Raw genomic sequence first — 20071 nt, 5'->3', positions numbered from 1 at the left:
CATAGGAAGAGCTATAGGACCAACTCTGGAAACCTGTACACAAACTCTACGTTTTGTGAACCCCACACCAAAGGAAGTATTGACTAATGACCATCAAAACCCTCTCAATTAACGCCAAGGGCCTCAACCACCCAGTAAAAAGAGCATCACTCTGGAAACTTGCTAACCAAAATCAATGCGATATCTTATGCGCACAAGAAACTCTTTCAATTACTCTCTCCCCTTTCAGCTACAAGAATGCATTAGGGACAGTGAAGGTCGGTTCCTCATCCCCCACTGCACTATTAACAGTGCTAAATATACCATCATCAATGTGTACGCACCAAATGTCCACCAAATTCGCTTTTTCCGGAAACAACACAAAAAAGTACCCTCAATCCAACAAGGAGCAGCAATTTGGTGTGGGGACTTTAATGCTACCCCAGACCCGGATCTAGACTCCTCGGTCTTTAACTCGAGAAGCAGACCGGCGCTGAACACCCTTCTGTCCTCTTTCAAACTATACAATGTGTGGAGATGCCAACTTGTTGGAAGAGTGGGACTACACGTTCTTCTCCTTCTTGCCACAACACGTACTCGAGAATCGACCTGTTCGTAACAGACCAATGGACTCTCCAGAAGATTTCATCTTCCACTGTCCTACCTACAACATGATCAGATCACTCTCCAGTATGTATAGCTATAGAGGACTGCCCTAAATCACCCTCCGCCTATCTATGGCAAATGAATACCAAGATTTTGCAAACCACCATATATGCAAGCTCTCTTCGAGACAACCTAGAGAACTTATTTTCTTTAAACAAAGACTCAGTTGATGATCCTAACACACTATGGGCAGCGCATAAGGCTTTTATGCAAGGCATTTTTATTAAATTGGGGGCCAGGGATAAGAAACAAGGAAGCAGCGTCTTGACTCTCTTCTTACAGAGATTCAGACTATTGACACACTCAACAAAACCCATCCCTCCACTGACCTTAAATTGAAGCGAATTAAGCTGTGGCAAGACTTAAGATCCCACCGGTTAGAAACCTTTTGACCGCCACCAGAAGCGCCTCAAAATACCCTTCTATATTCACGGTAATAAAGCAGGGAAACTTTTAGCCCAACAAATCCCAAGGTCACCACGCCAAGACCCTTACCTTACTTCTACCATCCTACAAACAAAACCAAATTTATTAGACCCACAGGCCATAGCTGATGCATTTAGTAGTTATTACAGTACCCAATATAACCTAAAGGATGATTCTGATATAAATAACATACAAGTCTTCCTCGACTCGGTTCACCTTCCATGTATTTTACCTGATCAACTAAGAGACCTTAATGCCCCATTCTCTACCACTAAAATAAGTAAAGCCATAGACTCCTTTCCGAGAAACAAAGCTCCTGACGCAGACAGGTTTGTAGGGGAATATTACCAAAATTTCAAACCCATCCTGCTTAATCATATCACAAACGTCTAATGCTGCTGCTTCCTCTGCTTCATTCCCACGAGAAATGTTAAAAGCCTTGATTGTTACTATACCAAAGCAAGGGAAGGAACCCACCACACCCCAAAATTTTCGACCCATTTCTCTACTCAACTACGACACTAAACTTTACGCCAAGGTAATTGCTAACAGATTGGTTGAACTACCTTCCCTCATTCACCCAGACCAATCCGTGTTCACAAAAGGCCGTCAAACCTCAGACGCTACACGCAACATGATCAACAATATTCATCATGCTGGGAGAGTAGGAATGCCTTCTATGCTCTTCTCTCTAGATGTGGAGAAGGTATTTGACCTAGTCCATTGGCAATACCTAGATCTGGTGCTACAGATGTTTGGCTTCTGCGTTCATATTCTCCCAGCAATCATGGCCTTGTACTCATGCCCTTTAGCTCAAGTTTATTGCTCCGCTGTGCTATCAAAGCCTTCTTTATTTCAAACGGCACAAGATAAGGATGTCCCCTCTCTCCCCTAATTTTTACCTTGATTATGGAACCCTTGGCCCAAAAAATGAGAACCCAACCAGATATATATGGCTTCAAAATTGTATCTACAGAGCATAAAATGAACCTATTCGCGGACTATGTAATTCTCATGTTAACCAAACCCTAAAACTTCCCTGGCTTCCGTACAACAATCTTTAAATTAATTCAGTATTGTTTCCTATTATAAGGTGAATGCCTCTAAATCTCACATTTTACCACTAGGTTTACCAATTGACACACATACCACTCTTGAAAACAAATACCTTTACACATGGGCTACAGAAACCCTTTCTTACTTGGAATTTAAACTTATAAAGAAGGTGTCCTCACTCCACAGCACCAACATTGTCTCCTTTCTAGAGAACCTATCTAAGGACCTAGAGAAAATCACTAAATTCACACTATCTGGTCCGGCAGGTCATCAGCATTTAAAATGATTCATCTTCTACAACTGCTGTATTTATTTAGATCCCTACCCATCCCAATCCCACTACGCTTTAACTCCTTTCAGTCTCTACTAAGGCGCATGGTGTGGCACTAGAAAAAAAAAATAGCTCAAACTTGTCTCATCAAACCTAGATCTGTGGGAGGAACAGGAAATATCTGCTTTATGTAGCCTCAATGCTAGTGCAAGTAAAAGCATGAAATCAGAAATACTAAAAAATCTTGGGAGGAAAAGGGTGTGACGGTGGCGGGTATCAGACCCCTGGCCTTCTCATCCACCTCGTGACCCAAGACCAAGCAATCTCACACCCTGCCGTCACTTGCGTAACAATGCCACTCTCAGCTGCACCCAGCACACAGATTGTCCAGCTTGCGGGACCACAATCTAGAGGCCAGCAGACTGAGAGCGATTGTCACCGGGTTAATTAAACGATTAACCCTTTCCTGCCACCACCTCTACGTTATGATGAGCGGAGAGGACGCTCGTGATTTTACAACTATCAATTATGACTTTAGAATAACCGTCTGTAACACACCCACTGTCACTTCAGACAAGGATGGTTCAGATAGGTTAGCCTAAACAATACAAATATCAATTATGACTTTAGAATAACCGTCTGTAACACACAGTAGCGTGCTTCAGGAGGCAGGTTCGTTTGGGTCAAGTTGCGTTTAAGAGCTTAGAGACAAAGTTAACACTTTTCAAAATAAGGTTTAATTATAAGAAAGGTTAAAATTGGTGCAAATAAAAATATTTACAGAAAAATGGGTTACAAAGAAATAGAGACACAATACAGCAATTGAGAAATATGAAGAGAAAGGATGAAAATACTTGCATTAAACGGTCCTGGTATTACCTTAGTTTCAGAGTTGAACAGGTATGTTTGGTTCCCCTTGGGCGGTGTTATGCCTTCTATCTTAGAATGAGAACTGAGAACTCTCTCAGTCCCTGTCTTTTTCTCTGACCCTCCAGGGGGTGTCACCAGAATTACTCAGCCAATGGCTCTGAGTCTATAAACTGCTAAGTGACCTCCCGCTTTGACAGATTCATAAAAGCACTCATATCTGGAGATATGAAACGGTTACACGCTTGAAACCGCTATTTCATGGTCCGGTTTGGAATGTCCTATCTTTAGACACTAAACATGGGTTATTCTGGAATAACCTCTGACCTGTACGGCATCGGATCGCTAGCTTGTCTTTCCTAGGAATTAAGGTGTCCGTGTTGGGACTTAATTCGATTGGTATTTTATGGGGCACCCAAATATCTACTTTTTTGTTTAATATGTTGTGTTTGGGTAAAAAGATATGATTTGAGCACGGATTGTAAGATGTAACTTAACAGTTTGGCTTTGGGAATTTACAAGGCAGTTTCACTGGACATCTGCTCTGACCCCCTGCTGTCCTCGGAGACACAACTCCTGCTTGGTCAAGCTGCTTGTGTATATTAAAGGTGTGAAAAATGTCAGCTTAGCAGGAACCTGGCATTCAGTGACCCAGGGGGTCATTACAGTGCCAAAAGGCTGGGGGATGAGGCTGGTATGAATGACCATTTCCGACACTGTCAACTAAGCTCGCACCACAAGATGGATGCTTGCGACAGCGTTTGAACGAAATGGCGGCCTGACAAACTAGGGTGCCAACGCACAATACCATTACAAAGGGTATCTTTAAAGTTTCTCTATGCAATACTGTTAGCTGTGACCCGGGGCATTTCCTGTTCCTGTGTCTCTCCTCCCACTGACTGCTCCGGTTTTTGCTAGTAATAATTTCCAGTTTTCACTGTTTAAGTCCCCCGTGTCATTTCTTTCCCTCATCAGTCTGACGAAGGAGCAATACTGCGCATGCTCCGAAACGCGTTACCGCCCCTTTGACATCATTACACTTGTGCGGTCCACGAGCGAGGCATGCGTTCAACCGCAGCCTCGGATTGATACACCGTTCCTGATTGGGCTCCCCTACCTGTGTCATCTCTCTGCTGCTGGACAGCTAGAGGATAGGATGAGTTGCAGGACCAGGAAGAGACCCCGAGCTGGGACGATACATGTTAGCCATCCTGTAAGTCTGCTTGTTGTGTGTACAATAAAGTGCTGCTCGCTGCACTCAGAGGCACCTTTCTTCTTCTCATTGCTCCCTTCTGGAACAATGTTTTCCAGCTCATCACCAACGTAACTGGATATTACATATAACCCTTACATGAACTGGCGTTACTCAGCATAGGCATTGACAACATCCCCACTCTTGTGAGGTGCATAACAGTACATATTCTATTAGCGGCCAGATTGTTAATCGTCAGAAACTGGAAATCTTTCAACTATATTTCTATCTACGAAATAATCCACCTGGTACACACACACTACTCGTATGAATACATGTTCGCTGTTTCTGAGGGCCACACAAAAAAGGCACACAACCAGTGGGAAATGTGGTCAAACTGGTATAAACAGAATTACCACAATTCTATCTAAACCTCCTCACGACTACACCTTAGGTATCAGATGTATGATAACCCTTTTCTTTTCCGTACTACCAGATGTTGGCAACCAATTTATCTGCAACTCTATAAGTTCTGTTTAATGTATTTTGCAAGTACTGCTTTTCTTTCTTCTTCTTCTTTTTTCCTTTTTAAAACAATATTGTATGCTAGAAAACCACAGTGGCAGTGCTGCCCCCCACCCTATGACACAGCTTGCTCCCTGATGGGGTGTCTGGGTTGGGGAACAATACTGTTTCTGATTGATTAACCCAATTGCTACGCTTAAAGTTTCAATTTAAATATGGCCTCTGTTGTGTACAAGCAAACATTTATTCAACCCTCTGTTAGTTTGCTGTGTAACAGCTAATAACACGACTTTTCTACACTTTTCTACACCTCTGTATTTTTTTTTCTTTATGAAATATCAATAAAAACTTACTGAAAGGAACACTCCAGAATGTTGCAATAGTCAGCAACATTATTATACCTGGAACATTCTTAGCACTCTGAAGACTCTCTACACTAATACACACACCAAACAATGGATAGACGCCTTAGCAGGAAGTGACCTCGGTGTTGCATACTCCTTTAAAAATATTTTGCTAGTGGGGAAAATGGGAGAAATAAACTGCACTAGAACATATTCAAAACACATGTTAACACACAAAACACAGAGATTGTGATGTGAACAAGCCCTAACCAGGAAGTGAGTTACTGTCTGAATCTTCCGGTGAAAATAAAAAAAAAAAGGCTAAGAAAACAAATAAAATGCATCCACCAGATTTAAGCATTAGTAAGCAGAAATAGATGAAATTATTCCTTCTGGGTGTATTAAAGTTTTACACCATTATACAGTAAATTGGTGATTTAAATTACTTTGCCACTGATATATGTAAGAACTTGTTAGTTGCCTTATTTGCCCCATGCTGAAATCGTGATTTAAAGTAGAAAACTGTCAAGTAGTTAAATATCTTAGCTCGAAAAGAAATCACATCCACCTATACAGCCCTATATTATCCCTTTTTTTATAAAGGTAATGTTTATGGGAGGATACAGGAGTTGTCTTGATATACCGTAAGCTCTGCCAATAGGTGGCTGGATACCAGGACAAAGAAAGTTTCTCCATCTTTATATACCACATCCAATAAGTGATTGCTCAGCCTTGTTCTAATGCATTTAGAAGGTAGACTTCCTGGGCCCACTTCCATCTATTTTCTTGCTTCTTTCATGTGGAAGTAAGAAGCCTGAAGACCTTATCCTTTATCTTCTGCACTTGGACAGATCCTAGCTGCACCTTCTAAAGAACTGCTTGCACAGTCAGAGCAGAGCCTAGCTATTGGTTTGGTGTTGGCTCAAGGGTGCTATTTTTTTTTTCAATGGCATCTCCCCACACCCTATATTTAATATTTTTTCTAAAAGAGTACCCCTTTTTATCTTACCCTGGAGCCAAGCCATCTAAGTAAGCGCTTGCGTTTCTTTGCAACCTTCCATTCAGCTATACCCTCCTTTCTCCTCTTCTTAGGTTTTCTTGTGCATATTTTCCCCTTCCCTCAATCTTTTCATCACACCCTTCATCCACTTATTTGCTAAGAGTACTCCCCCTAGCCTATCTTGAAGTACCCTTCGTAGCCACTCCACCAGGGTAAGCACTTGTTCTTTTTGCGGCCTTCCACTCAGTAATATAGTCTCCTCTCAGCTTCCTGAGTTTTCTGATGCTTATTGCCCTTCTTTTTCCATCCCCAGCCTCATTCCACACAAGTTATATCTTTATCTCTGTCTGCCCAACAGGTCACTTGTGCTATCTTCATTTTCTGTGATTTTTTTCTGTAGTGTTTAGTGGTGCATGTCTGTCAGGATGACAATACAGTAAGGTGAACATTCTGTGAACACAGGCTAATCAAAATCTTTGTTGCTGCAAGTAAACATTTTGTGTCGCTCCACTACAGGTCCTTTCTTTACTCATCAATGCTGCTTACAAACCCAGTCGGGTTTTACGTGAATTGGAATTACAAGATGAGCCATCGTGGCCTCAACATGCTGAGATACTAAAAGCCAAGTAAGTATTGTTAAAGACTTTTTTTTGACAGTCAATCCCTCTGCACTTCACAAGCAACTAAAATGGCTTTTATGCATAAATGGCGATGTAAGCTGATTAGAGATCCTGTTTGATAATTTCCAGTTTGCAACCCCAAGTTCCATCTAGTTGCTAACACTTGAACACAGATCCTAAACACACATCCTGTATTTTACAAAGTGCATGTGACCCACAAATGCTAGCAGTAGAAGGTGGGGCTGGGGCTGCTGGCAGGTAAGTATTACAAAGCTTTTCTTATCAGATTAAAGTCATAGGCCTAGGACAGAGGGGCAAATTGAGTCAGTTGGATAGGACGTTTTTTTTTTTTTGTACCGCAGGAGCAGAGGATGCCAATAGCCTGTCCAGGCACATATGATTGTGAGGCTCAAGCGTAGCTTTTCCTCATATCCCAGCTGTGTGGTGACATAGCATTCAGACAAAAAGTAGTAATACATTTACCTTGCATCATTGATTATGTTCTATACATCAATTTTAATCACCATTAATATGTGGAGAAATTTCCGCGCTAATTAGTTACAGACTAGAAAATGAAACTATGTGAAAGCAGCACACATAGGACTAGAAAAAATCCCAAAGACCATAATAAAAAAAAATGTGTAGCGCTATCAGAAATTATTAAATATTACTAACAAGAATAAATGAATATATAAATCAGTGTCATAATTGTGTACTCTTATATCAATATGAATAAAACCACTGTGAAATTATTCAGAATGTTGTATCAATAAATTGTGCACACATATGTGAACCAAAGTAATAGTCCATGCACCAAAAAAAAAACGGAATAAAAGGAAAATCTAATCAATCAGTGTCCAAAAAGATGCATCAAACAATATATATATATATTATAGTGTGTTGAAGGAATTTTAAGGAACCGCAAGTCCCAGCAGGTAGGTCCAAATTCCACAGAACCAAGGATAAGAAAAAAGGAAACACATCTGTGAAGGATCACTAAAGAAGCAATCTAGCAGCTTACCAAAACAAATTGGTCACCCAAACTAATGGGTAGACCACTGTAGGCTTGATAGTAATATTAGGAAAATCCACCAGGTGTAACTCCACTATTAATAGACAACTCAGGTCCGGTATTCATTGGCCATTGTAAAGAGCTCTTTCAGTGGTAAATGGTTTGTCTCAACCCTCTAAGTGCTCCTTTGTCTAAACAGCTTGTCTTTATCATGAGATTAAGTGGTTAAAGAAAAGATGAGGTGACCTGGAACGACTTGGTCATCCGCTTTCTGAGTACTATAGTACAAAGAAAATCCCAGAGAGTTTCCATGAATTCTGTGAAGGTGTGAATTCACCATTAATAGACCAAGGGTGGGCATGCTCTCAAAAGCCATTTCATTTTTTACTTTTTATTTGTCTTTCAGATATAAAGGAAAAACATATCGAGCCACAGTAGAACTGGTAAGAACATCAGACCAGGTGTCAGAATTCTGTAGGAAAACCTGCATCAAACTGGAATGTTGCCCAAACTTGTTTGGACCTTTTATGGTTCTTGATCACTGCTCTGAAAACTGCTCTGTACTTACAAAGACCAAATATAGTAAGTAATAGTTCAGATTTCTTTATTGAATACATACATTTTTAATAAAAACCATATCTCTTTTTCCAGTGGAAAACCTTACCTCCGGCACCGTAGATTACCAGTGCAATAGGCAGAATAATAGCAACCTGCAATGGGCAATAATTTCAGTGCACGAATACTAGGATGCCAATCTGCTTAGGACTGATGACATCTATGGAATTTCCCCACTGATTGGCCGTTTTGAAGGCTCTTCAATACAAACCCTAAGTCAGTGCCTGATAAGGCTGGTAAAGCAAAGCCTTCAAACATTACACATGTAGGAGAGACTGGGTGACTAGCAGGACAAATTTTAAAAATGTCAGTGCCTGCTAGGGCTTGTATTGCAGAGGCCATGACTGCTCCAGGGAGAAAGAATGAATATTGTGCAAAGTAACCACACATTGAATAAACAGAATAAAAGCTGGGCAGAAACCTGTGAAACCTGTTCAGCCAATCAGTGCAGATGTTATCCTGGCTAGTTAGTTATAGACAACATTAAAGTAATTGTAAACATTTTGTTTTTTTAAATATCATGTTTTATTTACCTGCCCTGTGCAATGGCTTTTCATAGAACAGCCTGATCCTTCTCTTCCGGCACTCTGAGTTTCTCCTGTTCCCCTTGTGCCACCATAGGAACCTTCTTTTGGTGGCACATGCGCTGACTTGATCTTGAGCTGCGCTTTGTGTGTCTATTAATGCAGACAGTACAGTTTAGCCCCGTCCCCTCGTTACTGAATTTGACAAAGGCTCTGACTGCTTCTACTCCAGTGTCCAGTGAGGAGAAAGAGAGTGCAGAGCTGGATCAAGATTTGGCTCAAGTATTGGGGGGGGGGGGGGGGGGGGGTTTACCTTAATGCAGAGAATGAAATACAGTGATTGTAACCCTAAAAAAATAAAATAAATCATGTTCCTGACCACACTAATCATGGCTGACAATCCATGGCAGCATGATCAGTTTACATCTTTCCATCTTGCTCTGTCTGCAGCATTTCTGTATCTCCCTCTCTCCCGCCATCCCTCCCATTTCTGTAATCTGTGTAAAGCCCCTGTCGAGGGAACACAGTAATTATTGCTAGTGGCTAAAGCTGTTAAAATCCAACATGCTGGTTGTACCCAAGTCGATTGATGGATCGACTTGGGTACAATCAGCCTGCCCATAGATGGTTTGAATCTCAGCCAGTCTCTGCTGAACTGGCCGAGACTTGAATCATCTATGGCCGGTTTTAGTTGAATCCCTGTAAAACACTTAGCATGGAGTTTAGGGGCATTTCAAGCTGTTGGTGGTATTTATAGAATACAAGCAGGTAAAAAATAAACATATCTTGCAAACATATCATACCTACATTTCGAAAGTTTAATTGCCAACTCCTTTTTAAACAGGATGGCACATTACTTTCTAAAATATACTTGTCCTTTTAAGGTTAAATCTATATAAGTTCTTATATTGAAGCATGCTAAAAATTTGTAGTGGAGGCACAAAATAAGGTAACATTTTGTAACTTAACCCATACAACTGCATTCTGACAATATGGACATTTTCAAAGTGACCCTGTGAGAAAAGAGCCGTGGGAGCTGTCATTACTAACTGATGGCTTCACTAACTGAGTTACTTAGCTAAAATAAGCATGGAGCAAGTGAAGTCTGAACGTCTTGCTTGCATACTATTTCTAGGCCTGTGTGTCTCAAGTCCCTCAAGTCAGCAGTGGCAGCTCCCATATTTCTATTATAAACTACAAGAGGTAGTTAAAGCGGAGTTCCACCCATTTTTAATAGGTTGGAATACATAGCTGTATGTAATCCCCTTTAAAACGGCTTTTACCAATGGAAACTTTTTTTTTTTTTTTTTTTTTGCTAGTAAATACCTTAATTTCTGCTTTATTCCTCTTCTCCTTACTTCCGGGTCCGATCGGCGATGACGTCATTCTGCGATTCGCAGTGTCTGCTGGGATGTATTCTATTCCAGAAATCTCGCCTCCTCTCATTGGTTGTATTGTATGAATGTATTAAGGCTGTTCTCTGCCCCGCCTCCTCTCATTGGTTGTATTGTATGAATGTTTTAAGGCCGTTCTCTGCCCCGCCTCCGCCCCGCCTCCTCTGCCTGCCTCCTCTCATTGAGTTGTATTCATACAATACAACTCAAAGAGAGGAGGCGGGGCGGAGGCGGGGCAGAGAACGGCCTTAATACATTCATACAATACAACCAATGAGGGGAGACGGGGCGGAGGCGGGGCAGAGAACAGCCTTAATACATTCATACAATACAACCAATGAGAGGAGGCGGGGCGGAGGCGGGGCAGAGAACGGCCTTAATACATTCATACAATACAACTTAATGAGAGGAGGCGGGGCGAAGGCGGGGCAGGCACGGCTCACTACAGCTCAGCTACTGCGAGATTTCTGGAATAGAATACATCCCAGCAGACACTGCAAATCGCCGAATGATGTCATCGCCGATCGGACCCGGAAGTGAGGTGAGGAGGAATAAAGCAGAAATTAAGGTATTTACTAGCAAAAAAAAAAAGTTCCCATTGGTAAAAGCCGTTTTAAAGGGGATTACATAGATCTAAAGTTCCAAAAATGGGTGGACCTCCACTTTAATTTATGCAATGACCAACTATTTGTATGACAGTAGTTTAAAGGTTTCTGCATTAGCTTTTTTTTTTTGAGAGAGTCAGGTCTGCCCACAAAGCAGCTACCACTTTGTACAGATGTTAATTTTTATGATGTTTGTTCTATATAGGAAGTAGTCTTGTCGGTATATAACTTTAATTTTAACTCCCCATTTTATTTAGCTCATTATTATGGAAAGCGCCGTGTGCGTAACTTAACTAAGTCATCTGGAATTTTGCGTAGCATAGAAGCTGCACTAAAGAAACCTGCCAAGAAGAGGAGGAGGAAGAAGCATTTCTTTGTCCATAAGAAAAAGCGGTCATCCAATTCTCTAGACAACACCCCTGTAGGAAGCCCTCAGGTAATCATTTCCAAAGGTCATCGCATATAAAGTTAAGCCCGCTTCATACAATTTTACCTTCTAATATGGTTGGCTCAAGGGTCTTCAAATCGCCCATTGCACGTTAATTGTTTACATTTTTTAACCAACATTTTAAACATCAGAGCTGCTAAAGTAAACTGTTCTAATACCAAGGTCAAGTTAAGCTGAGGTATTATCACCTTTTATTTTGCTTCCTTGTTCCCCCCCCCCCCCCCCCCATCAACATATTAAAGAAGGTATAAAAATGTTTTCATAGTTACATTGGTACAGATTGAACCAATGTAACTTTGTATATACCATACCTGTGGGATGCCTCTAGAAGCTATAAATCACTGTATTAAAAGACACCGTTACTACAGTGATCTCAACTAGCTTCCGGGTCCCATGCCAAGCAGCTGCCCTGCTGTATTCTGAATACAGGAGGTCACCTGCTCAACATGGGCGCCGTTCATTGATTGTTTTGTGTTTTCTCAGTGAATGCAAAGCAATTCTCTTATTGGACAAGGTGGAGAGGTGGGGAGATCACAGCACTCCTCACAAGCCCTCAGCCTTTATGCAAACAGTTGGCTTGCCTATTAGATGTTATGATGCAAATATCAATAAATTGGTGCCAGTATGGAGTAGTGGGTGTTTCCAGGCAGGCTTAAATTGCATGCAGACTGCCCTACGTAAAAACCACATGATCTCCATTAATCAAAGAACTGAAATCCAATGAATAAAAGGAGTGGGCCAGGGAAAGCAAGACATCTCTAGACATCCTTTAGTCAGGTAATAAGACAGGGCCCTATCTGACTTGTTACAGCTTCTAATGCACATTGTGAGAATCCCACTGTGTAGTGAAATCTGAGTAAGAGATTCAAGTACAGGAAAGGAGTCTGTCAGTTACCTTGGTGGAGGCCGAAGTGCTGAGAGGGCTTCCCTTGCAGCTCGGTGCGGATCACCCCTGGTGGTGAAACAGGAGATGACAGGTCCCAAGGAGCACTGGATGCGGATGGATCCCGGATGGATGGATGGATGGATAGTGATTAGGACCGCTTCCAGGAGATCTATAGATGCTCAGAGAAAAGAGACAAGGTTAATGCCAGGCCGAGGGTCATACACAGTGAATCAGTCCGAGGAAATGGAGGTACAGAGGGGTAAGACAAGGAGAGAATCCGTGGAATCCAGGCCGATGTAGGTACACAGAATATCCAGCAGAGGTATGGTTCAGGCAAAGAGTCGTCAGGCAAGCCGAGGTCAAACAAGGAGAAGTGCAGATGGGTCAAGGAGCAAGCCGGGTCAAAAAGCAGGAACGCAGATAAACAAACAGGACACAGGTACTAGAGCTGATGATAAACCAGCACTGAAGCACAGCCAGAGAGTGCTTTATATAGGGCCAGGGCTGGGGAGATGGGCGTGGTGACACACCTGATCTGCCTCCAGCGTTCTATTGTTGCTGAATGGCAATTCCTTTCCTGACAGAGTCTGTACAGAACAAAAGGTTAAGCTGGAGTTCAGCTTTAAATAAGTTATGGATTTATACTGTATATGAATAGGCTGCTGCATGAGGAAATTCCCTGAAACATATCATTAGCAACCTGCGTGTTATCGATGGAATGAAGGAGGCGGAGACTCTGATGGGGCTCTGAAGGCATTCCAGTAGGTGGAGGGCAAATTAGAACATATGGCTCTTCCAGGGGTGTTCCTGATGTTCAGACAACTAGCAACAAATGCAAATCTTAGAGTGGTTGGATAATACACTCATTTATTTCACCATATATTGTAAAGTCTATATATAACACAAATTGTTTTTGAGATCCAGATGCCAATTATTACCTTTTCTATTGAGAAAAGAAAACAAACCTCTCATGCACTTAAACTACATTTATTGTACTCATTGGTAAAGTCAGAGAGAAGAATGATACCAACAATTCAACAGCTTGCGAGAGGGGTAATTATGGAGGATGTCATCTTTGTCAGTATTATATGCCATCAAAATAAATAGGAACAGCTGAACAAATTGATGTTTAAACTTAATTAAAAATTGTGCTTGTATGCTTAGGACTGCTTTTTGACTTTACTGCTTGATCTTCATACATCACAAATGGTGTAGTGTCATAGTGGTTAGCACTCCTGCCAACACCAAAGTCCTAACGTCATATCACTTCAGGACTCTTTTCTTTGCTTTTTGGGTTTTTCTCCTTCCTAAAATCATGCTGGTATGGTTGTTGTTCCTAAATTAGACCCTGGTGTGCATCTGTCTGATCTGAGCGACTGTAGCAGAGGAACTAGAATTGCGCAGTACAAATTCATCTTTAGTATTGTCAGATGACACATGCAGGTGTAATTGAATGATACCGTATTTTTTGTAACCTCTAATTATTATGTGATGTTAGCATTTGTGTCATGCAACTCTTGAAAACCCCATGGTGTGTGACTTCTAGATGAAGAGCAAGTTTTCAGCATAAAAATAATACATCTGCCTTACAGTTTGCCTAATATAAATGTTTTATATTTTGTTTCATCCACTGTAGGGGAGTGGTGATGAGGAGGAGGAAGATGAAGATGATTCTCCTAGTGAGGAGAGTGTCCAGGAGCACCAGGAGGGATCAGAACCTTCAGGAAAAGGGTCTTCGTCCGCCTCCCCAACTCGCAGTGAATTTTCACTGACTTGTGAGAAGAAAGTGAAACCATGGTTCCTAAACAGTGATAAACTTCTTTCAGCTAAGGTATTATACAAAGGAATTCCAGTGACACGGGTTCTTTTCCTTAAATGAATGATATTTGCATAAGAAACACTGAAAACTTCATGCAAGGAAGTATAACATGTATAGTAAATGAAGACTATGTCAATTTCTTAAAGTAAAAAAATCTAGTTTGGAGACATTTTTCTCATACCTTGGCTGTCAAAGTTAGTGTAGCAGTGTTGACCAGTGGAGAGGCAGATCCAAAAATTTCCTTCAGATACAGGCACCAAGAGTGGGATTTGCAATTAGTTGCAGCCAGGCCCCATAGTACTGAGAGCTTGTTCTTCTTTTTGACCACTGTGCCAAATATACTGGTAATGGCACTTTCTGCCTCACTGAGACCTTATATGGTCCTTGCTCAGTGATGGGTTTTAACCTTGTTCTGATGTTGTTTGAAAATCTGTCGAAGCATAGGCTTCTGATAAATACAGATGCATTGTACTCAAAAACTATACTCATTAAACACATTTTACTGAGGAAATAAGAACATTTGATTGCAAAAAAATACAATTGCTAGCTAGCTAAAAAACAGAGCAGGTGCACATTCTCAAGAATCCGCTCCAAAAACTGCCTTCTGGGTTTGCAGATTTAGGTTTCCCAGGAGACTGCAGGACTGGTGGGCCTATTACTGCATTAATGCTGCAAATATAATTTAGGTAATTTATATATTTATTTACTTCGATTGGGCATTGCAGGGGATCCCCATATGATGGGTCCACTTTAACCACAGGCCAATTTTCAGCTTTTAGCACTGTCGCACTTTGAATAACAATTGCTCAGTCATGCAACACTGTACCCAAACTAAATTGTTATTTTTTAAGACAAATATAGCTTTTTTTAGTTGTTTTAATCACCACTGGGTAAACAAATAAAAAAAAAGATCAAAAATTGTAAAAAAAAGGAGTTCTTAGTTTCTGTTATAAAATTTTGTAAATAAGTAATTTTTCTTCTTCATTGCTGTGCACTGGTGAGGCTGCACTGGTGAGGCTGCACTGATAAGGAGGCACTGAAATGCAGCACTGATGGGGTGGCACTGAAGGCAACTGATAGGCAGTAGGGATGATCAAACTTTTCAAAAGTTCGGTCCGACCAGAACACCCGAACTTCCTGAAAGTTCGGCCCGGATTTCAGAACCCCATTGAAATCAATGAGACCCAAACTTCGGTAATCAAAAAACACAATTTTGAAGCCCTAAAACCCAATAGTGCCTAGGATTCTGGGTCATGCCCCAGGGACTATTAATCACACAAAAAAAAGTTCTTAAAAATTGTCATTTTTGATAAATTATTGAAAAAAAAATGAGATTTCTTTGGATTTAGTGTCTGGGGGTCTAAAAAGTGTACCTGTGAAGTTTCAGCTCTGTAGCATGTCCAGAACCAGAAAAAAAAAGTTTGCTTGTATTAGAATTGCAATAGAACAGGATAGTGGCTCCGCTATTTTCACACCTTGCCGGTTTTGTAGCAGGCGTTTTTTTGGGCATTTTTTGGGGGTCTTTGGAGGCAGGCATAACATCAGAACTTCTGTGTAGGGGTATATATACACATACACATATATAGGTGTGAAAGTAGCAGAAACCTATGCTTGCGCTAATGAAATAATTAACACCCATATGGCTTCTCTGCTATAACACCTATATATGTGTATGTGTATAAATACATATAAGTGTGTGTGTATATATATACCCCTATACAGAATTTCAGATGTTTTGCCTGCCTCCAAAGACCCCCAAAAAATGCCCAAAAAAAACGCCTGCTGCAAAAACACACCTGGGCATTTTTGTAGCTGGTTTTTTTTGGGCATTTTTTGGGTGTCTTTGGAGGCAGGCATAACATCTGTACTTCTGTGTAGGGGTATATATATACACACACACACACATGTATGTATATATACACATACACATATATATAGGTGTAAAAGTAGCAGAAACCTATGCTTGCGCTAATGAAATAATTAACAGGCATATGTCTCCGCTCCTATAACACCTATATGTGTGTATGTGTATAAATACATATAAGTGTGTGTGTATATATACCCCTATACAGAGTTTCAGATGTTTTGCCTGCCTCTAAAGACCCCCAAAAAATGCCAAAAAAAAACGCCCAGGTGTGTTGTTGCAGGCGTTTTTTTTCGGCATTTTTTGGGGGTCTTTGGAGGCAGGCATAACATCTGAACTTCTGTATAGGGGTATATATACACACACACTTATATATATTTATACACATACACATATATAGGTGTTATAGCAGAGAAGCCATATGGGTGTTAATTATTTCATCAGCGCAAGCATAGGTTTCTGCTACTTTCACACCTCTATATGTGTATGTGTATATATACATACATGTGTGTGTATATATACCCCTACACAGAAGTACAGATGTTATGCCTGCCTCCAAAGACCCCCAAAAAATGCCCAAAAAAAACGCCTGCGCCAAAAAAAAACGCCCAGGTGTGTTGTTGCAGGCGGTTTTTTTTGGGCATTTTTTGGGGGTCTTTGGAGGCAGGCATAACATCTGAAATTCTGTATAGGGGTATATATACACACACACTTATATGTATTTATACACATACACATATATAGGTGTTAATTATTTAATTAGCGCAAGCATAGGTTTCTGCTACTTTCACACCTATATATGTGTATGTGTATATATACATACATGTGTGTGTGTGTGTATATATACCCCTACACAGAAGTTCAGATGTCATGCCTGACTCCAAACATGTCCTCAAAAAAGCCCTATAAACGCCTGCAACAAAAAGCAGGGTGACAGGGGCGAAGCCACTATCCGGTTCTATAAGTGTTCTAAGAGAAACGATCCTTTCTCTATAGCGGTCACCCTGACATGGAAGGGTTTTGTCACCCTGCCATAGCAGTCAGTCAGTTAACCCTACACTACACTACGGTCCCCTTACACTTAACACTTTCCCTACAGAAACTAGATTATTAAATCTAACTATAGTGGAAACCCTAACCACACTAGATATCCCTTTCCTCACACTAATAATTGCTAAATGACACTTTGAAGCAGAAGTAACAGAACTGCTTCCACTCTCTTCCACAGCCCTGTATTAAAATGGTAGAGATTTGGCGGGGCTATCTTATATACTGGGGGCGTATTCACTAATGATTGGCCTCTGGACCCCCTAGTCACTCCAATCACATTCCTAGCATTCTCCTGCCTCCTCAATTGGCTTTTACTGATGGTTCTGGTGCAATCACGGGCTTTTAAAGCCCAGTTCCTGTCCCATTGCATTTTGGTCGGTTAAGGTTGCCGAATTCCAAACTTTTTCAGCAAAAAGTTTGGAATTCGGCCGAACCTCGAACAGTCAATGTTCGGGTCGAACCGATGGTCGACCCGAACCGTTCGATCATCCCTAATAGGCAGCCCTTATGGGCACTGATAGGCAGCACTGATGGGCACTGTTTGGCATCACTGGGCACTGGTGAGACTGCACTGATAATGGGGGCACTAATGATCAGTGCCCTCATTATCTGTGCAGATCTCCCCTGTAAGAAAATTCAGCTGATTGGCTTTCTTCTCCTCACATGCTGTCAGTGTGAGGAGAGGAATGCCAATAACCAGCTGATCACATGGGTAAAGAGTCTCGTCATTGGCTCTTTACCGGGATTGGTGATGGGCTGTGTCCCTTTTGCACATGGAGAGAGTTAAGACATCATATGACTTCATCCCAGATCGAGAGTTCTCCCATCTGGCGGTCGTTTGACAATACAGCAGACGGGAAGCAGTTAAAGGATAAGTTCACCTTTTAAAAAAAATAATAAATGTGCATTTACCTTTTTTCTTTTTTAGCCTGAAAAGCAGATCACTGGTGCCATACAGGACTCCTGCAGACTCTGAGTGTTAGCTGGTCCCCCTTTACATAATGCATCGTATAGACAGGCAGTTTCACACAGATAGGAAGAATCAATGAACTACCACAGTGCTTAACAGCACCCTGGTAGTTCATTGAGAACTACAAGCCAACAGCCGCAAAGGACGTCAGTACTTGTAGCTCATTTATTCAAAGAACTCTGTGAATGAATGGCATGACTTTACGGAAGGAGCCCTGTGACCACGCTCTTTTCAAAAATTGACAGCTGATATAGTGGAACTTCTCCCTGTACTGCTGTCACATGGAGGCAGTGGATCCCTGAGCAGCTGTAGGAGGAACAGGTGGAATATGTAACATGTTCCCGAAATTGAACTTATCCTTTAATAAAGAGTGAAACACAAGTATGAGTGCTGAGTCACAGTATGAACATATCAGGAATTCAAACATTTTACTGACTGAATACTTGTTCCAGGTCAGTTATATTGTTTGTATTATGTTTATCTCTTTGCAGGATATCCGTATGGAAGTTACGGAAGCTCTGGCACTGAATGGAAGCCCACTGGACTGGACTGTTAGTGATGTAGTAGAATACATCAAGTCAACAGACTGCTCACATTTAGCTAAACTTTTCCAAGACCAGGTAGGGAAACTTCTTAATTTCATAGTGTTTAATTCCACTTTAAAGTGTAATTCCACTTTTGTTGAGAAAAAAAAAATCCCCTCTGAATGATCTTTATACATTGCAGGGTTTTTTAACAAACTTTGATGCAGATTCCTACCTTTTGTTGTTCTGATGAAATAACTGCTTATCTGTGTCCATATGCAGAGTGACTCTGTATGGGAGTGGTTTTATAAATCTCAATCAGCTGCTGCACCTGCAGGGCTCATATGAGGAAATTGGCAGGGTCTGCATCCCTTTAGACGGGATTTCCTTTTGGAAGTATCATACCAAACCATCATACCAGATACTGTACATGAAAATAAAAGAATCTCACAAAAGTGAGTACACCCCTCACATTTTTCTAAATATTTTATTATATATTTTCAACACTGAAGAAATGACACTTTGCTGCAATGTAAAGTAGTGAGTGTGCAGCTTGTATAATGTGTAAATTTGCAGTCCCCTCAAAATAACTCAACACACAGCGATTAATGTCTAAACTGCTGGCAACAAAAGTGAGTACACCCCTAAGTGAAAATGTTCAAATTGGGCCGAATTTCCCTCCCTGGTGTCATGTGACTCGTTAGTGTTACAAGGTCTCAGGTGTGAATGGGATCAGATGTGTTAAATTTGGTGTTATCACTCTCACTCTCTCATACTGGTCACTGGAAGTTCAACATAGCACCTCATTGCAAAGAACTCTCTGAGGATCTGAAAAAAAAAATTGTTGCTCTACATAAAGATTGCCTAGGCTGTAAGAAGATTGCCAAGACCCTGAAACTGAGCTGCAGCATGGTGGCCAAGACCATACAGCAGTTTAACAGGACAGGTTCCACTCAGAACAGGCCTCGCCATGGTCGACCAAAGAAGTTAAGTGCACGTGCTCAGTGTCAAATCCAGAGGTTGTCTTTGGGAAATAGACGTATGAGTGCTGCCAGTATTTCTGCAGAGGTTGAAGGAGTAGGGGGGTTAGCCTGTCAGTGCTCAGACCATACGCCGCACACTGCATGAAATTGGTCTGCATGGCTGTTGTCCCAGAAGGAAGCCTCTTCTAAAGTTGATGCACAAGAAAGCCCGCAAACAGTTTGCTGAAGACAAGCAGACTAAGGACATGGATTACTGGAACCATGTCCTGTGGTCTGATGAGACCAAGATAACCCTATTTGGTTCAGATGGTATCAAGCGTGTGAGGCAGCAACCATGTGAGGAGTACAAAGACAAGTGTGTCTTGCCTACAGTCAAGCATGGTGGTGGGAGTGTCATGGTCTGGGGCTGCACGAGTGCTGCCTGCACTAGG

At 41.3% G+C, this 20071-nt stretch overlaps 1 protein-coding gene across 1 annotated transcript in view; it reads left to right on the top strand.

Moving 5' to 3' along the window:
* The window catches only part of SFMBT1 (Scm like with four mbt domains 1), a 320697-nt gene that overhangs the window by 286496 nt on the left and 14130 nt on the right, over positions 1-20071 (top strand). Inside the window, exons 17-21 of the mRNA XM_082266048.1 lie at positions 6843-6952; positions 8365-8540; positions 11354-11532; positions 14067-14261; positions 18625-18753. Coding sequence (XP_082122174.1) covers positions 6843-6952; positions 8365-8540; positions 11354-11532; positions 14067-14261; positions 18625-18753 — 789 coding nt within the window. The remainder of the gene's footprint in view (positions 1-6842; positions 6953-8364; positions 8541-11353; positions 11533-14066; positions 14262-18624; positions 18754-20071) is intronic.

The sequence above is a fragment of the Pelophylax lessonae genome, assembly GCF_965119305.1.
Source record: "Pelophylax lessonae genome assembly, chromosome: 8".
Taxonomy (NCBI): Eukaryota; Metazoa; Chordata; class Amphibia; order Anura; family Ranidae; genus Pelophylax; species Pelophylax lessonae.
Note: the sequence above shows the minus strand (reverse complement) of the source record. Positions and strands in the feature narration are given on the sequence as shown.